Source organism: Juglans microcarpa x Juglans regia, chromosome 4D, assembly GCF_004785595.1.
Source record: "Juglans microcarpa x Juglans regia isolate MS1-56 chromosome 4D, Jm3101_v1.0, whole genome shotgun sequence".
NCBI classification, from domain to species: domain Eukaryota; kingdom Viridiplantae; phylum Streptophyta; class Magnoliopsida; order Fagales; family Juglandaceae; genus Juglans; species Juglans microcarpa x Juglans regia.
Genome location: NC_054600.1, coordinates 1,713,518 through 1,731,767, shown reverse-complemented (window position 1 = coordinate 1,731,767; position 18,250 = coordinate 1,713,518). Strand labels below are relative to the sequence as shown.

General features: G+C 39.7%; 2 protein-coding genes across 4 annotated transcripts; one reads left to right on the top strand and one right to left on the bottom strand.

The window, feature by feature from the left end:
- Positions 1-992: 992 nt before the first annotated feature.
- LOC121261529 (sodium/hydrogen exchanger 1-like) lies at positions 993-7,727 on the top strand. Of its 3 annotated transcripts, XM_041163951.1 has the most exons (14): positions 995-1,329; positions 1,424-1,542; positions 1,865-1,962; positions 2,119-2,178; positions 2,268-2,314; positions 2,402-2,596; positions 3,382-3,428; positions 4,264-4,330; positions 5,072-5,172; positions 5,859-5,960; positions 6,198-6,336; positions 6,417-6,479; positions 6,562-6,642; positions 7,185-7,727. In XM_041163951.1, exons 1-14 carry the CDS (start codon positions 1,144-1,146, stop codon positions 7,503-7,505), a joined length of 1,626 nt encoding a protein of 541 aa, XP_041019885.1. In that variant the 5' UTR covers positions 995-1,143; the 3' UTR covers positions 7,506-7,727. The 3 variants fall into 3 exon arrangements, with proteins under 3 accessions (XP_041019887.1, XP_041019888.1, XP_041019885.1); XM_041163953.1 differs by lacking the exon at positions 6,562-6,642 and having other exon boundaries at positions 993-1,329; XM_041163954.1 differs by lacking the exon at positions 7,185-7,727 and having other exon boundaries at positions 993-1,329; positions 6,436-6,479.
- Positions 7,728-14,104: 6,377 nt separating this feature from the next.
- LOC121261532 lies at positions 14,105-16,603 on the bottom strand. The gene is made up of 3 exons (XM_041163957.1): positions 16,133-16,603; positions 15,396-15,419; positions 14,105-14,542 (listed from the first exon to the last, which is right to left on the bottom strand). Exons 1-3 carry the CDS (start codon positions 16,329-16,331, stop codon positions 14,253-14,255), a joined length of 513 nt encoding a protein of 170 aa, XP_041019891.1. The 5' UTR covers positions 16,332-16,603; the 3' UTR covers positions 14,105-14,252.
- Between the last annotated feature and the right edge of the window lie 1,647 nt (positions 16,604-18,250).

Genomic DNA, 18,250 nt, shown 5'->3' with positions numbered 1-18,250 from the left:
AAATTAATTTTTTAAAATAAATCTTAATTTTTTTTAAAATAAATACACGATACTTACGCAATAATCTCTAATTATATGTAACATTATTCTTTAGATATTTAGTGGCATGATCTTTAGTCGTGGGTATCCATGAAAATAATAGACAGCACCAGATGTGAGTGTGATGGTGTACCTAAAATCAATCGTGGGATCCATTCATTAATTGGAGGCCATGTTGCATCCATCTGGGTACCCTTTCCATTTTTGTTGTGAAAGCCACGTTTCTCTACCGTATACTCGTCTAGTCAAATGCGATGATATGCACCACCTGTTTGAATCTCGTCCTCAAACAAACTTCCAAAAATTAATGTTCTATAAATTTAAACACGTGATCCCGATCCAACTAACTAGCTGATTATCACTTAATTAAGATCTCTTCGTTTATAGTCATTTGATGATGTTTGTATCGTCTACAGATTACTTATATATAGAAATTCACCTATTATTATGTCTACGTCTATTTAATTTATACAGAAAGTGCTTGTGGGCAGTTGTCTATCCCATGAATGGCTCTATGGTTCTCAAAAAGGTTAAATAATGATATCCACACAATATATTTTACAATACATATTTTAAAATAAAAATATTTTTATAAAATAATATTATTTTTATAAAATATTTTATTAAATTATCCTTTATTTTAAAATATGATTATGTAACGTGTCGGAAAAAAATGACATACGATTATCATTTTCCAAAAAGTAACATTTATAAATAGTAAATTTTCTCTTTATCCTCCAACTATGCCCTAAGAGTATTCTGTGTTTCAAAATTCTTATTTATAGTAGAATAAAGATTACTGGTAATTATGAATTGTATGCGTGGCACGATCCTTTAGTGACATCTGGCAGATGCAGATATAAAGGCTGCATCACATTACACAGAATACGAACCCGTACCAACTACCGTTCTTCCCTCCATTACATCCTTGAATCGAAGTCCTGACTCCCGAGAGCCCAAGGTTATAAAACAACATCGGACTTTGGTCTGAAGGTCTAATCATTTGCTCCAAACTCCTACAAATCCCACACGGCGCCTCTTCCTTCTCTCCAAACGAATCGAACCCGTTTTGTGAATGCCAAATCCAGCTACAGAATCCAATAAATGGCTGTGCTCGAAACCTTACCGGTTCTGCTCCCCGACCTCCAAGAATCATCATCTTCGTTTCTTAGCACAAGCACCATTATTGCACTCACCGTCTTCTTTGCGCTCCTCTGCGCTTGCATCATCATCGGTCATCTTCTGGAAGAGCACCGCTGGGCCAACGAATCCATCACTGCCCTCCTGCTGGTAATTGGAACTGTGTTTATATGATTGGTTTTTTGGTAAAAGATGATCTACTCAAATATGGGTTTTCTTGTTTTTTGCTGTTGGTTGGATCTAGGGGTTGTGCTCTGGAGTGGTGGTGTTGCTGGTGAGCAAGTTTCAGAGCTCTCAAATACTAGTCTTTAGTGAGGATTTGTTCTTCCTTTATCTGCTTCCCCCAATCATTTTCAATGCCGGGTATGATCTCTTCCCATCTGTCAACGTCCTTGTGATTGGTTCCCATAAAAACCGTGCCTTTACTGTATATACGGTTTGTGGGTTGTTTTGGGGTCCGAAATTCCAAGCAACGCAAGAAAAGAGAAGATATTGATGTGGGGTTAAAATTTCTTCTTATAGAGTAACAGAGAAAACTCTTAAATGCTGTTTCATTGGAATTTTTTTCTGGAAACTAGCTTTTAAGTTTATTTTTATTTTTATTTCCACGAAATGTCCTCTTTCTTAAACGTGTATTGATTCTTACATCAACGTACATTGATATCAGTTCTTGATCTGTTTCCAGTTTTCAGGTCAAGAAAAAGCAATTTTTCAAGAATTTCACAACGATATTTTTGTTCGGAGTATTCGGTACAATAATTTCATTCTGCATAATATCACTAGGTAAGATCTGCAATCTTCCATCCACTTCGACTGTTTGCTTTTCCTCTTCAAGCATGATACTGATCTTTTGCCATATACTAATATTTGGTATACGATGTTATATTTTCACTCAATAATAAGTCTTAAGTCTATCATTTTTTCTTTTGGACTATCTAGGTGCCTATTTGCTATTTAAGAGGATTGGCGTGACAGACCTGGATATTCAAGATTACCTAGGTGACTAATAACTACCGTCGAAACAATTTTTTTATGCGATGGTTTCCATTATTCTTTTATACTGAGATTTTGTCTTCCTATATGTGCAGCTATTGGTGCGATATTCTCAGCAACTGATTCAGTTTGCACTCTGCAGGTGCAGTTGACAATTCGACCGTCATACTTATTAATATATGGTTGTTGATATATCTGATTAATCCATGATCTTTTTCTCATGTTAAAGGTTCTCAGTCAAGATGAAACACCCTTACTTTACAGTATTGTATTCGGTGAGGGAGTGGTGAATGATGCCACCTCTATTGTGCTTTTCAATGCAGTCCAAACACTTGATTTCAGCAACATTGATGCTCTTACAGCATTGAAATTGTTGTGGACTTTCCTTTATCTCTTCTTCTCCAGTACTGCTCTTGGTGTATTAGTAAGTTGTTTCTTCATTTCCTCTTTTATTGTTTCTAGTTGTTTAGTTGGTGCACATTGAGTTCATTGTTGATAATCAAGCATGACTGTTGTAGCGAGGAATTGCATTGTACGGATTGTAAAGCATCAAGCTAAAATGTTAACTTGTGCAGTATGCTTGAGGCCATGTAGATAAAATCACTACTTGTCCCAAAAGCTTGAACTTATGGAAAGAGATAGATTTTATTATTTATTTTATATCTTAATATTCTCATTCACGTGTGGGCTAGACTCCTTCTGAATGAGTGGACCAAACACGTGGAGTATTTAATTAAATGGGGTGAAGTGTAGAGTCAGGGTTCGAACTCAAGATTTTTACTCTAAATATCATGTGAAATCACCACTTGTCCTAAAAACTTAAACTTACGTGAAAGGGTCACAGTAGGCAGAACAAATTCTGCAGATATTCTTAATACAAATTTACTTACTTTCTGTATTTGTGAATGTCCAGATATACTTTGTTTTAATCCTAGTTAATTTTCACATACATGAACACAATTACATTCCTCATAGTGGTGAAGAATTATGCCATTTGTTTAAATCAACAACACTTATGGTGGTTCACCAGCATTGCAGCTCGCTTAAGTATTTCCTTGCTTGGACTTGCGAGCTCATATGTTAGCAACTTACCATCAAATCAGTCTTATTTTTTATGTTTCGTGGGCTTGCTAAATTTTATTACGCTGTTTATTGGAAACTCACTGTCCATCTATATATCTTCTTACTTTCTCTATGGTCATGTTTTAGGCGGGTCTTATAAGTGCTTATATCATCAAGACACTTTACTTTGGAAGGTACAAACATATGCGTTATGGCTCTTCATTCACAGTATTTACCTATTCTACATATTTCTTTTAATGTTTTTGCATCCCCGATACTTTGACACTGTTCCACAGGGTTCCTTAGTAAGTAATATTGGATCTTTGCCTGCCTATAACCCCATGGCCCCATCATATTTGTGTGGGCTTCCTGTCACGTAAAATTGATGAACTTGGAGCCCCACCTCAGCACTTCAAGTTAGGCTTATAATTCATAATTGGTGTCAGTATCAAGTTTGAAACAATGAGTCTGTAAAGAAGAGAAGTGTAGGATAACATACAGTAATAACATTTTATTCTGATTGATAATAGAAAGCAAAGGAAGCTGAAGAGTTTATTGCAATATGAAACTATATCTTCCCTGCACGTGGATAAGTTTCCAACTTGTAACTGAACTACACAATATCAGTCTGTAACCTGGGCAATTCTTGGATCTCTATCCTCATACAAGTTTTACTGCATATTTAGGCATTTACACAAAAATTAGCTATTAATTATAGTCATCCAGGAAGAAACTACATGATCTTGCACGCATTTGAAGATATTAAGGTTCAAATCCTGGATAGAGACACAGAGCTAGTTGGGGAAAAAGAGAATGGACAATTAGATAAATTGAAGACAGTTGCTAGGAAATATGATTGTGCAAAACAATGTGGCTAGAGAGTAGTGGTAAAAGACAGCAAGGCCAAAAGTTAGGATCCATTTTCTTGAACTGAGATGAATGGCAAACTAAGACTCCAGATCACAGGTTAAATGACCCCTAATTATGTAAGCCTGATTATACCCTGACATTATTGTTCTTCCACCACAGGCATTCCACAGACCGTGAAGTTGCACTCATGATGCTTATGGCTTATTTATCATACATGTTGGCTGAGGTACCATCGATTCGTATTTCTTAAAAGCCACTCCTTTTGTGTCCTCATCTACATTTTTCTTTCTTTCTTTATCCCTTTTTCTTTTATTTTTTATTTTTTGCTGGGAGAGGGAGGGGGGGGGGGGGGGGTGATTGTGATTGCTATACCCTTAAAAAAGAGCTGCAACTTATATCCAGTGAAATAATGAAAATTTAGCTAGTGATTGAACCGTAAAAATAAACTTGCGATTAATGTGTGGGAAAGTTTTGTCCCCATTGACACAATGGGTTAAATTTATTGTTCCATGTCCATTGATAGCCTTGGCAGCACATCAGCAGTCAATGATGTTATATCTTGTGATGCATTTATAGTGGTTAATCATTTTTGGCTGGCATCTTGGACTTTCAATTGGAACCAAATAAGTTAAACTTGCTGAAGGTTCTTATAGAACCCATGTGTTGACAGTTTGCTCTCTTATGTCTTCACATCATGTCGTAGGTTTTATACTTGAGAAAGCTATAACTCAATATACTATTTTGTGAGAAATATTGAATTTGTTGACCAGCCAAGTAATAATAATATATGAGATGATTTCAGAAATAGGGTGTTTACAGATACGAGCAGAATGGAAGATAGAGGCCATATCATTTTCATAACCTTTTTTAACACTGAAAAATGCCACTTTAAGAGTTGGTGACTATGGATCCATTGCTTTGTGGTGAATTTCATTGAAATTAATAAATTCCTAATTTCTTCCTGCAGCTTTTAAATCTTAGTGGGATCTTGACAATATTCTTCTGCGGCATTGTCATGTCTCACTACACATGGCACAACGTTACAGAAAGCTCGAGGATAACAACCAAGTAAGACAATAATCCCTTAATCTGTTTTATGCGTTGGATATTTGTATCAAAATGTAAGATGATTGTCTGAAAATTTGAATTATAAAGGGATCATATTATAGTGAAGATACGAAGCATAACAATGCCTAAAAGGAGAGAGGCCTCCTAGTACATATTACTAAGATCTGTTCCCATATTTGGGAATCCATGGTTCTTTATACTCATTGTACATGGAAAAATATATATATAGATTTTGCTTTTGTTATTCCAAATAAGAATTGTAATACCCATCATTAGGGCCCTTATAAACCTAGAGAAAGATAAGTAATAAATGCTCGTAAAACTCAGTAACCATGATAAAAACAGATCAAACTAATCCGTAGGCACAAAAAAATCACAGTTTGTAAATTGTGCAGAAGACAGCAAAAGACAAAGATTTAGGGTGCACCTGCAAAGAGAGTTTGATAGGCTAAGAAGGTAATCTGTCCGTCTGAAATAGAATAGATAAGCTCGAAAGTGTAATTGCTGGGGAACTTTGATTTTGTTTCCCTGGTCCTGATTCTTACAAGGATGAGTTAAGGTTCTCATGAGTTAGATAAAAAAAAATTAATGAGTTGGGTTGTCAAGACAATAACCATGAGTGAGTTTCATTTAACAAATGAGTTATGTTGAAAAGTCCTAACTTGCAAATGGTTTTATGATTTCAGGCATGCATTTGCAACAATTTCCTTTATTGCAGAAACTTTTATATTTCTGTATGTTGGTATGGATGCCTTGGACATTGACAAATGGAAAGAGAGCAATGCAAGGTACTTCTACAACTTTTCTCCTTCAGTTTCGATAGCTAATAGTTTGTTGAAAGTTCGAATGTCGTCATAGGTGAAATGAAATGACACTTACCACGTTTAGATATAAGGTATCCTGAATGCTTCCATTGCCATAAAACTTTGCTTCCGAATAAGTGCGTTTTAACCATTGCCATTATCCCTCAGAAAGCAAAAGAGATGTATACTGCTCCCTAACTGGTATTGTTCTCTTTTCTTCAGTGCAGGAACTTCAATTGCTGTCAGTTCAACATTGTTTGCGTTAGTGTTGATTGGAAGAGCAGCCTTTGTGTTCCCTATTTCGAATATTACAAATTGCATGAAAAAACGAAACAATACAAAGATTGAGCTTCGACAACAGGTAGCAACGGCAGGCACTTAGGCACTTGGCTATTCTTGTTTGAGTCTAGTTGAAACTGTGCTAACTATTTGAAATCTCAGTTTATAATATGGTGGGCAGGCCTAATGCGGGGTGCAGTAACTATTGCATTGTCCTATAATCAGGTAAGTTTCTGGCGTTTCATGTCTATAATATTTTAAATCGTTTAGGTTTTTGGCAGATATTGATTTGTGAAATTACATGCAGTTTTCGAGTTCTAAAGACATATCAAAGGAATATGCACTGATGATCACTTGCACCATAATTGTTGTTCTATTTAGTACCGTGGTATGTTTTCTTGTATTTCCATGGAATCATTGCTTTAAAGTAACTGTAAGTAGACTGTCATGTAACACTAGCGCTATCCATTGAACCCACAAGTCTTTGGTTCTGTTTGGCAAATTAAACGGTGTTTTATTCTCTGCTTATGTTTGGGATCCCAGAAGATTTTCATCAAGGAAAAAAATTGTCAGAAAAAGAACCAAGGATATGAAATTAAAAAAGATAGCCTTTTCAAAATTGTGCAAGTTATTTAGAAAAGTTGGTACACTTTTCCAGTGCTAAAAAAAGAGAGATTTTTCTTGCAATGGTCTGTCTTGTCGTTTTATATTTGCCGTATACTCCTTTTCCAATAAATTTTATCACACTCATTTGACTCGAAACAGAACATATACGAGAAAATAAACAATGAAGGGTCCAATCTCTTGTTTCATTTTTGGATTATCTGTAGGCAGTTAGGTTGCACATTCTATTGAACCTGTCAGTTTCTTCAACATTATATAAGATTATCTTCTTATTATTACAACTATTTTTTTTTTCAATGAAAATAGGTGTGTGGTTCCGTAACAAAGCCACTAATTGAAGCAATGCTGTTACGCCATGCAAAACCTGCAATCTCAGATGCAACTGACATTCCAAGTCTAGAAGACTTGAACATTTCATTCATCCAAAATGGCGATCCAAGTGAGGAGGGCAACAATCCACCCCCCCGCAAGAACAGTTTAAGATTGCTAATAAGTAATCCCACTCACACTGTCCATTACTGGTGGAGAAAATTTGATGACAAGTTCATGAGACCTGCATTTGGAGGACGGGGTTTTGTTCCATTTGTTCCTAGTTCTCCAACTGGTGCAAGAGACGAAGCATCTTGAAGTCAATGCTTCATCATATAATTTTGTTATATAATAAAATGTATAATTATTCTGCAACATAAAAAGAAGGGTGGATCGTATTAATTGCTAGGAAGAGTTTGCACAAGACTTCTTTATATATATATATATATATGTATGTATGTATATATATGTATGTGTATCTATGTATGTGTCTGTACACAAATTTTGTTGCAATAATTTCCAAACAGAAATGTGGCTACAGATTTAATTGTATCATAGGATTTAAGTTGGATGAATTATTTTTTTTTTGATAAGTCATTTAAGTTGAATGAATTATATCTCTCATAGTGTCTAAATGTATGCTTTGTGATTTTTATTGTTATTAATGTTTTTTTTTTTATCAAATTAAACGATGCTCTGAAAATTATTGGCTCATTCAATCCCAAAACATTAATAAATCAATAAGTGGGTTGTTTATGTCATAACATGATCACTAATTATATTAAGGATTAAAAGTGTCTCTAATTATGTGTGGATGGTCAAATTTAAAAAGAGAAATATATAGTGTGAGGGTTCAAGTTCTATATGGATAATATTAAATATGCTCGGGGTCTGATCGATCTTCAACTCAGCCGATAAATTATCAAGACTTATCTTTGAAAAACTTTGAATTAAACATTGTGGTGATGAACATACATGATACTAAAAACTACCGAATTTTACTTTTCTCGTCCTCTGTATGCTTCCATGGAATCTCAGATTCGAGGTTGTCGTGGTGATGCCAGGTTTATATATACGTTTCCTGGACACTAGAATCTCCTCTAGATGGAAGAAGATATCATTGCTTTCTTCTAGAGGAAAGATAGAGGTTGGGTTGGTTCTGCAATTTACGATGCCACTACTTTCAAGAAAGGCTGCCATTTTTTTATTGAATTATTGTCTTCGCCCCAAGCCAGAGTTCAATTATTATGGCTCTGCCAGTTCGCATGGAGGATCTCATTTTTGTAGTTCGAACTTCAAATTCTGAACATGCAGCATCAAGCATCTATTCATATATAATGCCAACGCGCAGAAGACTGATACACCCGATTTTCAAGCATCTATTCACCCGCAAGCATTGACATTTAGGTGCATATGAACTTGGGAACTTTGAGATTTACTGTTCTCCAAAGAAACAACCAAGCTATACATGCAGGTTCAATCTTGCCACACATTCAACGCCATAAATGATGCCATTTTTCAGGGCAAAGCCTACCAATATTCTCTAAAGCTCCTTTACTTTGACCACAACTTTAAAAGTGCAGAAAGCTTTAGGGTTAACTTCTCCTCGAGAAAAGCAAAGGATCTCTCCCAAAGAACTCCCCTTCAAAGTTTGTAGTTTGTAACCACATTATCCGCAGCCGATTCCAACTTAAACCCTCCCACCAATGCCCTGACATTTCACCCCCAATATATCTTTGGACAAAATTTAACTGATGGATCAAAGGGAGCACCAACTCCAGTACTCGAACATCTGCATCAGGCTCTTCAACTTCTTGAAAAGCCTAGCATCACAAGCGCTCAAGATCACCTTGACTTTGGGGCCCCCTCCATTAATGAACCGTGGTTTTTCCCAAGTGCCTATATCCAGTGCTGCACAAGATGGGGCTTACTCAAAGAGTGACCATCAAATGGCTGCAGCAAGCCCAGGTGAAGCTGCACTTTCAGGAGCCAAGATTGAGATCGAGCAAGACAACGCTTCAAAGACTTTAGAGCCATTTGGTGATCCCCATGGTAGGGAACTCCAACCGGTTCAAGACAATGATTCTCAGATGAACTCTGTTAAAAGGCAGCTGGAAGAGGAAGAAACGTTATCTGCTGCTGCACCACAAACAAAAGCTCCAAAGAAAATGGTTAGCTTCCATGACGTGGTGGAGGAGATGAGCATGAGTAAACCCAAACAGAACAAGAAGATAAAAAAAGCTACCAAAAAGTCTACTTCGTTAGAATGTGAAGAGGATCCAAAGCCCTTGCGATCAATTCTGAAGGTAGGGTCTAAAGTAAACGAGAAATCAGATTCGTTTGTGAATCCTAGTGGCGATGGATGAGTACTATTCTTCATGCATGTCATGGAATATGCATGAGATTGATTGCATATATTGTGTAGTTACAAATTAATATGATTATTTGCAACTTCGGTCAGCAATTATAGCTCCACCTCCAATTTGTCGTTCCTTTTGCATTTTGTATCATCGTTGTTGATGTTACGTTTCGCATCCCGAGTAACTTTGGGATGGGTCAATTCGTTCCTGTGAAAATGGAGGAATGAAGGCTCAGGATGGTGAGAAACACCTCCACTGCCTAAGTCAGTTTGGGTTTTTAGTTTATGATTTAAGAGGGCTCAAGTGAGAGTGTTTAGAGAGTTTTTTGCCCCCGTCAAGAGGGGGGAGGTTATATATACCTGGTTGGGGTGGCCCTCTGGCAAGCCGATCATGGTGATGTCGCTTCGTACTCAGGTCGTGCCCTCTTCCAACGTTCTGCCACACGACAGGTCATCCATGTCTGATCGTGGCAAATGCTTACAGTCCAGGGTACATGTTGTGGTGTGTCCATCTCCGACCTTCATTAAATGCGGCGTGGTTTCAGCCTGGCACTCCCACCTTCCAGGTCTGTCCAGCCATTGGTGTCTAGGGTCCAGGGCTATCTCTGACCCTGTGTATATGGATTGTCGGCCAAGCGCACTTCAGTGGGTTGAGCTTCATCTTGTAACGTTGTAATACCGTGAAGGTTTCTCGAAGGTCGAACAGATGTTGCTTGGGCTTTTTACTCTTGACCAACAGGTCGTCCACTGGACTTTAATGCTTTGGCCAATCTGGTCTGTGGACATTCGGTTGACCTGTCGCTGGTATGTGGCACCAGCATTTTTTAGCCCAAAAGGCATGGCCTTGTTGCTAGCAATACATCCCTCGATCAGTGATGAAGGCTGTCTTTTCTTTGTCATCCGGGCTCATGTGGATTTCGTTGTAGCCCGAGTACGCATCCATGAAGCTGAGTAGTTGGTGGCCCGCGGTTGAGTTGACAATCAAATCGATGTGGGGCAGGGTGAAGCTCCTTTGGACAAGCCTTGTTGAGGTCCGTGAAGTAGGTACACATCTTTCATTTCCCGCTCGCCTTCTTAACTAATATCACGTTGGATAGCCACTCGGGATAGTGGGCCGCGAGGAGTGGGTCCACTTCCTCAGCTATGGCGGCGTACTTTTCGGCACTTAAGCTCCGACATTTTTGCATGAATTTTTGAGTCCCAGGATCGATGCAAAAGTAGTGTTCAATGATTGTGTTATCGATCCTGAGCATCTCCTCGTGACTCCACACAAAGACATCCTGGTGCTTGATGAGGAATTTCTTCATGGCTTGTCTTAATTCGGGGGCCATCTTAGTCCCTACCTGTACAGTGCGTTCGGGCCTTTGGTGGTCCATAGTAACCAACTGTAGGGGTTCATTGTGCTCTCCCTGTCATAAGGTCTGCTCGCTCATCTTGGACCTCTTTGTCCCAATTTGTTAAGGTCGGTTTTTGGGGGGGGGGGGGGGGGGGGTGGAGGTTCAGCGGTCACCCCTTCTTCTTCGATTGCCCTAACGTCCTAGCTCTCGTGTTGCAATTCCCGCACATAACACTCTCGGGCCAACGCTTGCTCACCTCAGACTTCACCTGCCCTCGATTACGTGAGAAACTTCATCTTGAGGTAGTAGGTGGACATCACCGCCTTCGGACTATTCAAGGTTGGTTGGCCCAATATCATGTTGTACGAGGAGAGGGCCTTTACCACCAGGAAGTTGGTCATTGTGGCAGAGGTTTTGTGGGCCTTCCCGACCAGGATGGACAGGGTGATGGCTCCCATCAGCTGGATGACGTCTCCTGTAAAACCTTTAAGTGGCATCGACGCTGGTCGTAGACGGTCAAGGTTGATTCCCATTCTGACGAATGCTTCCCAGAACAGGATGTTGGCTAAACTGCTGTTGTCGAGCAAGACCCTTCGTGTCGTGAAGTTGGTGATTTGCAAAACGACCATCAGGGCCGTCGTCATGGGGGTGGAGGATGCCCTCCTCATCTTTTTCACTAAATGTTATGAAGGCCCCTCCTGCATGTCTCCTCATCCTAGCGGTTGTCCTCTTAGCCTTGAATACTTCCTCGTACTTTGCCCTGTGGGCGTGGGCCCTTTGTGCCGACAAAGTGGGGCTTCCTTCAGTGTATCCCCCCGCAATGGTGCAGATTTCTCCGACTAGGCTATCTGCCCTAATCAGGCTTCGACGGCTCATTTGGGCTTCCCTCCTGACCTTTTGTCCCCTTGGGCTTTCACTTCGTCGAAGTCTTAGGTGCTCGTTCGCCCGTCGAGTCGACCGTTCACCTTCCTAGCGCTGTTGGTCGAGCAAGCTCCCAAGTTCTTCCATTTTCTACTTTAGTGTATAGCAGTCTTTGGTGCGGTGCATGTCTTTCTTGTGGTAGGTGTAGTACTTGTGGTTCTCCCGTCCCCGCTGAGGCCCCTCACGTGAGCATGGGGCACGTTCCCTTTCCACGATGATACTTGTATGTGCTCGAGCTCTACAGTGTGCTCGAGCTAGTGCCTCATTCCTTCATTTGGCTTATTGGGCGCCATTCTTATTCTTCTCACGGCTCACCCCACTGGGTAGGCCTGCGGCTCTCTTATCTGCCTGCTTCAGTTCGATTTTTCGGGGGTCGTCAAGGCCCGAAGGGTGTATTCGGCGTTGATGAAGCCGTCAACGCGATTCTTGAACTCTCTTAGAGTTGTGGGGGTCTGCCATGCTATTTCGGTTATGAATGGATTTCGTGGCCAAATTCTTTCCAGCAGGGCCGCCAAGGTGATCTTTTCGTCTGGGTCGTCCGTGGTCATGCCCTCCTGATTAAATCGGGAGAGGTATGCCTTTGAGGCTCTCGTCGTCACGTTGCTTTCTTTTCAGTAGGTAAGCAGCTGGATGTCTCCTCTTTCAACTTGCCATGAACTGCATTAAGAAGAGTTGGCCAATTTACCGAAACTATCGACAGACCCCAGTGGTAGGGATCTAAACCATGCCCTTGCTACTCCCTTCAGAGTCAGCGGGAAGGCTTGCACGAGATCTCGCTCGGGAACCTGTGGAGGGTCATGTGGGCTTTGAATGTTTTCAGGTGTTCTAGCGGGTCCTTGGACCCGTCATATCCTTCCACCTAGTGAATTTTCAATTTGGGCGGGAGATAGACGACCATGACCATCGCACTGTACGGTAGGTCCGTGTTGGTGAGCAGCTGATCAACGGAAGATGACGTGTCCATCTGCTTGGCCATTTCGGCGTACTTGTCCCCAAGCTCCCGGAGCTTGAGGTGCATCCGACACCTCTCCTCCTCCGCCGCACTGATCTCTGGGGCACGTCACGACTCGGCATGTTCATTGTGGCATTCAGCTCATTCCGCCAACTCTTCATTAGTTCTCCACATCACTGCATTTTCCTGTTGGAGACCTCCCACTTCTTCCATCAGTTTCTTGATCGTGTCTCCCATTTCAGCGAGTCTTGCCTCCATGGTCTAGTGTCTCCCATCAGTTTCTTCTCTTCGTGTGGTCTGAGAACGCGTCGTTGTTGGCATACGAAGGACACGCTTCTACAGGAAAGATTCCACAGATGGCACCACTGTTGATGTTGTATTTTGCATCCTGAGCAACTCCGCGATGGGTGGATTTGTTCCTGTGAAAATGGAGAAATGAGGGCTCGGGATTGTAAGAAATACCTTCGATGCCTAAGTTAGTTTGGGTTTTCAGTCTATGATTTAAGAGGGCTCAAGTGAGAGTGTTTAGAGAGTTTTTTACCCCTGCCAAGGGGAGGGGGTGTATATACCTGATTGGGGTGGCCCCCTGGCAAGCCAATCATGGTAATGTCATCCCGTACTCCGGTCATGCCTTCTTTCAACGTTCTGCCACACGATAGGTTATCCATGCCTGATCATGGCAACTGTTGACAGTCCACGGCACACGTCATGATGTGTCTTGTCTCCGACCTTCATTAAATGCAGCGTGGTCTCGGCCTAGCACGCCCACCTTCCAGGTCTATCCAGCCGTTGGTGTCCAAAGTTGTCATTGATCCCGTGTATATGGATTGTCGGCCAGTAAAGGTGTCAGACATTCTGACTCAAGGGTCCATGCCCTGCGCATGCTAATTTTCTGCTTCTTTATGAGCTTCTTGGGCCAATCTCGCCCTTTAACCCGACCCATCCTATTCCTCATTCCGATTCCCTTCTGCTAGAGCATCCCGTGGCCCATATATCCCTCTGGGCTGGGCCCGCATGGCTTGGCCTGATGCACAGAGAGAGGGGGGAGGGGGGGGGGGGGACTGCCTCCCTCACAATCGTGCTACCTATTTTTCATCTGATCTTAACGTTAAAAAATATTAATGAGAACGGTTGCAATTTGTCTCAAATTGCGAGCAAAGTAATAACTTAGATAGTTTGGTGACAAAAGGGTACGTGGTAGTTTCAAGGAATAAAATGTGGTTTTGAATTCCATTTTCACAAGTTATTGATTGATATGATCACTATAGTACTTTCATTTTGGTTTGAAGGCAGCAACCTGAAAATGTTTAGTTCTCAGACAGAAGACCACTTAAGAGGTTAAAAAAGGTCAAAGGTAATGTTAGGTATAATCTATATTCACAAGAGAGACCTCTAAGCATTAGTTGTAGAAGCTACGTCACAATCTAAAACCTAACATTAGCATAAGAGAAAAACATAATAACTAGATTCATGATGTATATTCTTCTACTATTCTATCACCCATGTTCACGAGCTCGTTTCTCCCACAATGCCGAAAGCTTAACCTCCTCTGCAAGTTCTCTTTCAGCCCTCTGCCTGGCTTCCTCGCAAGTTTCCACTCCAGCACTGCACTTTTGTGCCTCCCGTCGATAGTGTGAAAAGGTTTTCCTAGCATCTCTCACTGATGTTTTGCTGTGTTCTATGGTATCATTGGCAACAGCTTTCCGTAAATTTAGCTCCTCTGACAATAAAGCTACAAAATCCTTCTTCATTTCCTCCTTCATATCGGGATCATTTTTACCACAGTCTACACATGGAGAAGAAAATGATTAGACAAACATGCACAAGAGAATTGCTTAATGGTCGTGTTGGAAATTGACCTGTACTTTCTTTGACAGTTATGCAGCAAGTCTGCCGTGGGTTTGCTTGAAAACTGAGGCCAAGAGGGCATGCATCAAACATGTGTAATTGTAGCAGTGAGCTTCATTCCTTTTACTAATTTATCCATGTGCTCCCTAATGCCAGGGATTTTCAGGTTCATTGGTATACTCTTGCAGTTAACCCGCCTCTAGTCTCATGGCAACACCAATCTTTCTTAGAACATGGGAGCCTTCTTACCATATTCACTTTCCACTAACAGATACTAAGCTCTATACTAATATTCAAAGAAAATGACTTGAGTTCTTAAGAACCTAAATATTCCATTTCAACATCAATGGGTTTCTAAAGGCAACAAGCGTCTTTTAGCAAAAATGTCTCAAATTTCCAACCATCTTATCCCAACTTGGAAAAGGATTAACCATATCTCAATCAGGCATTACTATCCATAGAAGAAGATGGGATGGCTAGTTTACCTTAGTATGCTAAAAATATGAAGATGAAGGTCATAAGTATTTCTTAGAATACTTCAAAAACACTATCTACTTAAAATCCTATTTGAGTATCTTTGTAGTATGATTTGTTTTAAGAACTTTCTGGATAAGGAATTGTTAAGTTTATTGGATGCTTCAAAAAGTTCTACACGTTGAATTAGAAGCTTCAGACTGCCAAGAACGTGATCACAAATTTTAGCGGTTCCAACTACCAAAACCACTTGATCCCTTTGGAGTGCTCACAATACCACTTCACAAATAAAACAGAAATAAGACGCATGAACTGACCTGCCAATGAACTGCTGATGATTTCTGCAAGAAGGATAAAGAACAAACCAATGAGTTCAAGTGACATCAAAATATAACTAATATCAGCAAGTTCAAAGATAGACAGCGATAAAAAAATACGATGAAGTATAAGTTATTAATAGAAGGATCTGCATCTAAAAGGGATCTAAGTATTACCGGCCTCAACTCCTGCCATACTCACAGAAGTTCAAGTTAAACAGGATAGACCACTAGAAATTTCAAAATTCTAACCATCCCCTAGATTAATTAAAGGAAAGACCTAGTAGGGGGTTCGCTAAACTTATGTGAAGAAAACAAAACAAATAAATAAAGATGTCTGAATCGAGGAAATCACTTGGCAGACCAACCCGTAAGTGGTCTTCTTCAACCATCTGTTCCTCAGAGCTGTAAATCTTAATATTCTCTTCAAAATTTTGATGTATCAATTAGGTCTATGATTTTGGATTTTTTAGATTTTATCCAGAGCATAATCAACATCGTTATCATACAGGATTGACATATTCTAAGACCAAGATTTAAAAAATAACATTTTAAACTAAATTCACCAGTCACTGGGCAAGTCATCATCTGAAGCTTAACTACCAATGGGGCATTATTTGTAATGGAGTACTAAATGTTCAAAGTCAGACAGGAGGAGTCAAGACCCAAATATGCAAAACGACCAATGTTACGATATTTAGAAATACATTTAACGGGCAATGAAAACTGAAACTCACCTAAATGTACGGGCAGGAAATCCTCAGAGGAACAATTGCAAACACATAAAGGGCATGGAGCTTGGGTAGTTGAATTCCCCTCCAAACGCCAGTACCACGACGGCCCAACTATGTAGCCAGCCAAACTCAAACCCGCCAAAACCAACACCAACCTCAAAACACCTTTAGTGTAGAATTCATGGTCAGGTGGATAAGCCATCTACCCTTCTGTGAGTTTATCCCCAAAACGAAAAACGCCAAGATTTCACATACTCAATGTGGACATGACTCAGACGTTGATATCCACTAGAAGCGTGTGAATGTTACAGCAAAAACAGAAAATGAAGAGCTCAGATTAGAATCTAGGAATACAATTCAAGATCTGGGTATCAAATTTCCACAACACAGTCATTAAACCACCCCGGTGTCTTCTAGTAGTGGGTCTGAACTTCATGGCGAAAATAGAAAATACCCACGATTAGATATCGGACACCCATTCGAACAGCAATGATCGCTGGGCTCCGCTAGCATAAATTTTCTTTTTATTTTATTTTATTATATTTTTTTAACATATTTAAAAATAAAATAAAATATATCAATTTACTAAAAATTATTTTTTATTTATTAAATAAAAATTTTAAATATACGAGCGAGACAAACTAATATTTTCCAATCAAAAGACTATTAGATTCAAAAAAATTACGTAGGTTCATAGTGGTAAAGAGGAAAAGAGTAGGGGTGCTACATGCATGGTGCGGGGCTGGGGCACCCCCTTCCTGCCTCCCGCCCCGCACCATGCGGGTGGAGGGTTTCATACCCGCCCCCCGCCCCGCTACTTGGGGTGGGGTTGAAATCGCATCCCGCCCCGCCCCTCACCCAAGCCATTGCCTAAAAATTTTTTTTATATCTAAATTATAATATAATTTAAAGTATAAATTGAAATTTATACATTAAAAAAAATATAAACTCATTAGAGTTATATTTTAGATTGTTTTGGCCTCTTAGGCTAACTATTATATAGGAGACTAAGACAATACAATAGTGATAATTAAGTAATGTGGGACTTACTGTTAAGTTTTTAACAAATTGTATATATTTATATATAATATATTTATATAAATTACTTATATAAATATTAAAAATTAAAAATTTTTACATTAAAAATGAGAGGAGTGCGGAACGGGGGGCGGGGGCGGGGGTGGGGCCCCATTGGGGTCAATCCGCCCCCGCCCCCGCATGAGTAGTGCGGGGTAGCCCGCCAGCCCATGCGGGGGCGGGGCGGAAGGGGCGGGGTAGTGGGGGGCGGGCCCCCGCTGCCCACCCTTAGAAAAGGGAGAGATTCCGTTGGATTTGGGTTAATGCAGGAGGAGGTTGCTTTGCCTAGTTTGTTTTCACGAGATATAGTTAATTTAATCTAATTATTATAATATTTTTAAACTTTTATATAAAAAAAATAAAAATTCATTTTTTTTAATTCTAAAATAATAATAATATTAAAAAAAATATTTTAACAATATTCATCTCATCTCGAAAACAAACTAGACGGTTCAGTTTGGATACCAAAATCATCTAAACTCATTTCATCTTATCTCATTTCAAAGATAAAAATATTTACTAGAAATTTGCCCAAAATATTTTTCTACAAATTTTCAAATGAAAATACACATTATATCATTTTATCGTTGCATTTTAATATTAAATGTCATGGGATTTAAATATTTTATTTATCTATTCAGATTGTAGAAATTATCTGAGGCACGAAATTATTTGAGATCCTTTATCAACAAGCAATCATAAGATTTATAAATGACCAATCTTTTTACTATGAATGGTAGAGCGCCACAAATACCACGGCCTCTCCAATTAATTCATGTAAATAGCAACAACACAGTTTTTTTTTTTTTAATCAAATAATTAAACTCGAGGGAATAGTCAACACCTCCTAGTAATAACCCACACGAGAGCTAGCATTATTCTCTAAACATGACAAGTGAAAAATAAACGAACACAAACTATTCACTTTGTCAACTCAATGTGGATGACAGATATGGCTTATCATTCCTTTCCTCCTCGGAAACAAGACAACCTTGTGCTCATCAATCATCCCACAGTTCCAGCTCAAACACCCCATGCGATCAC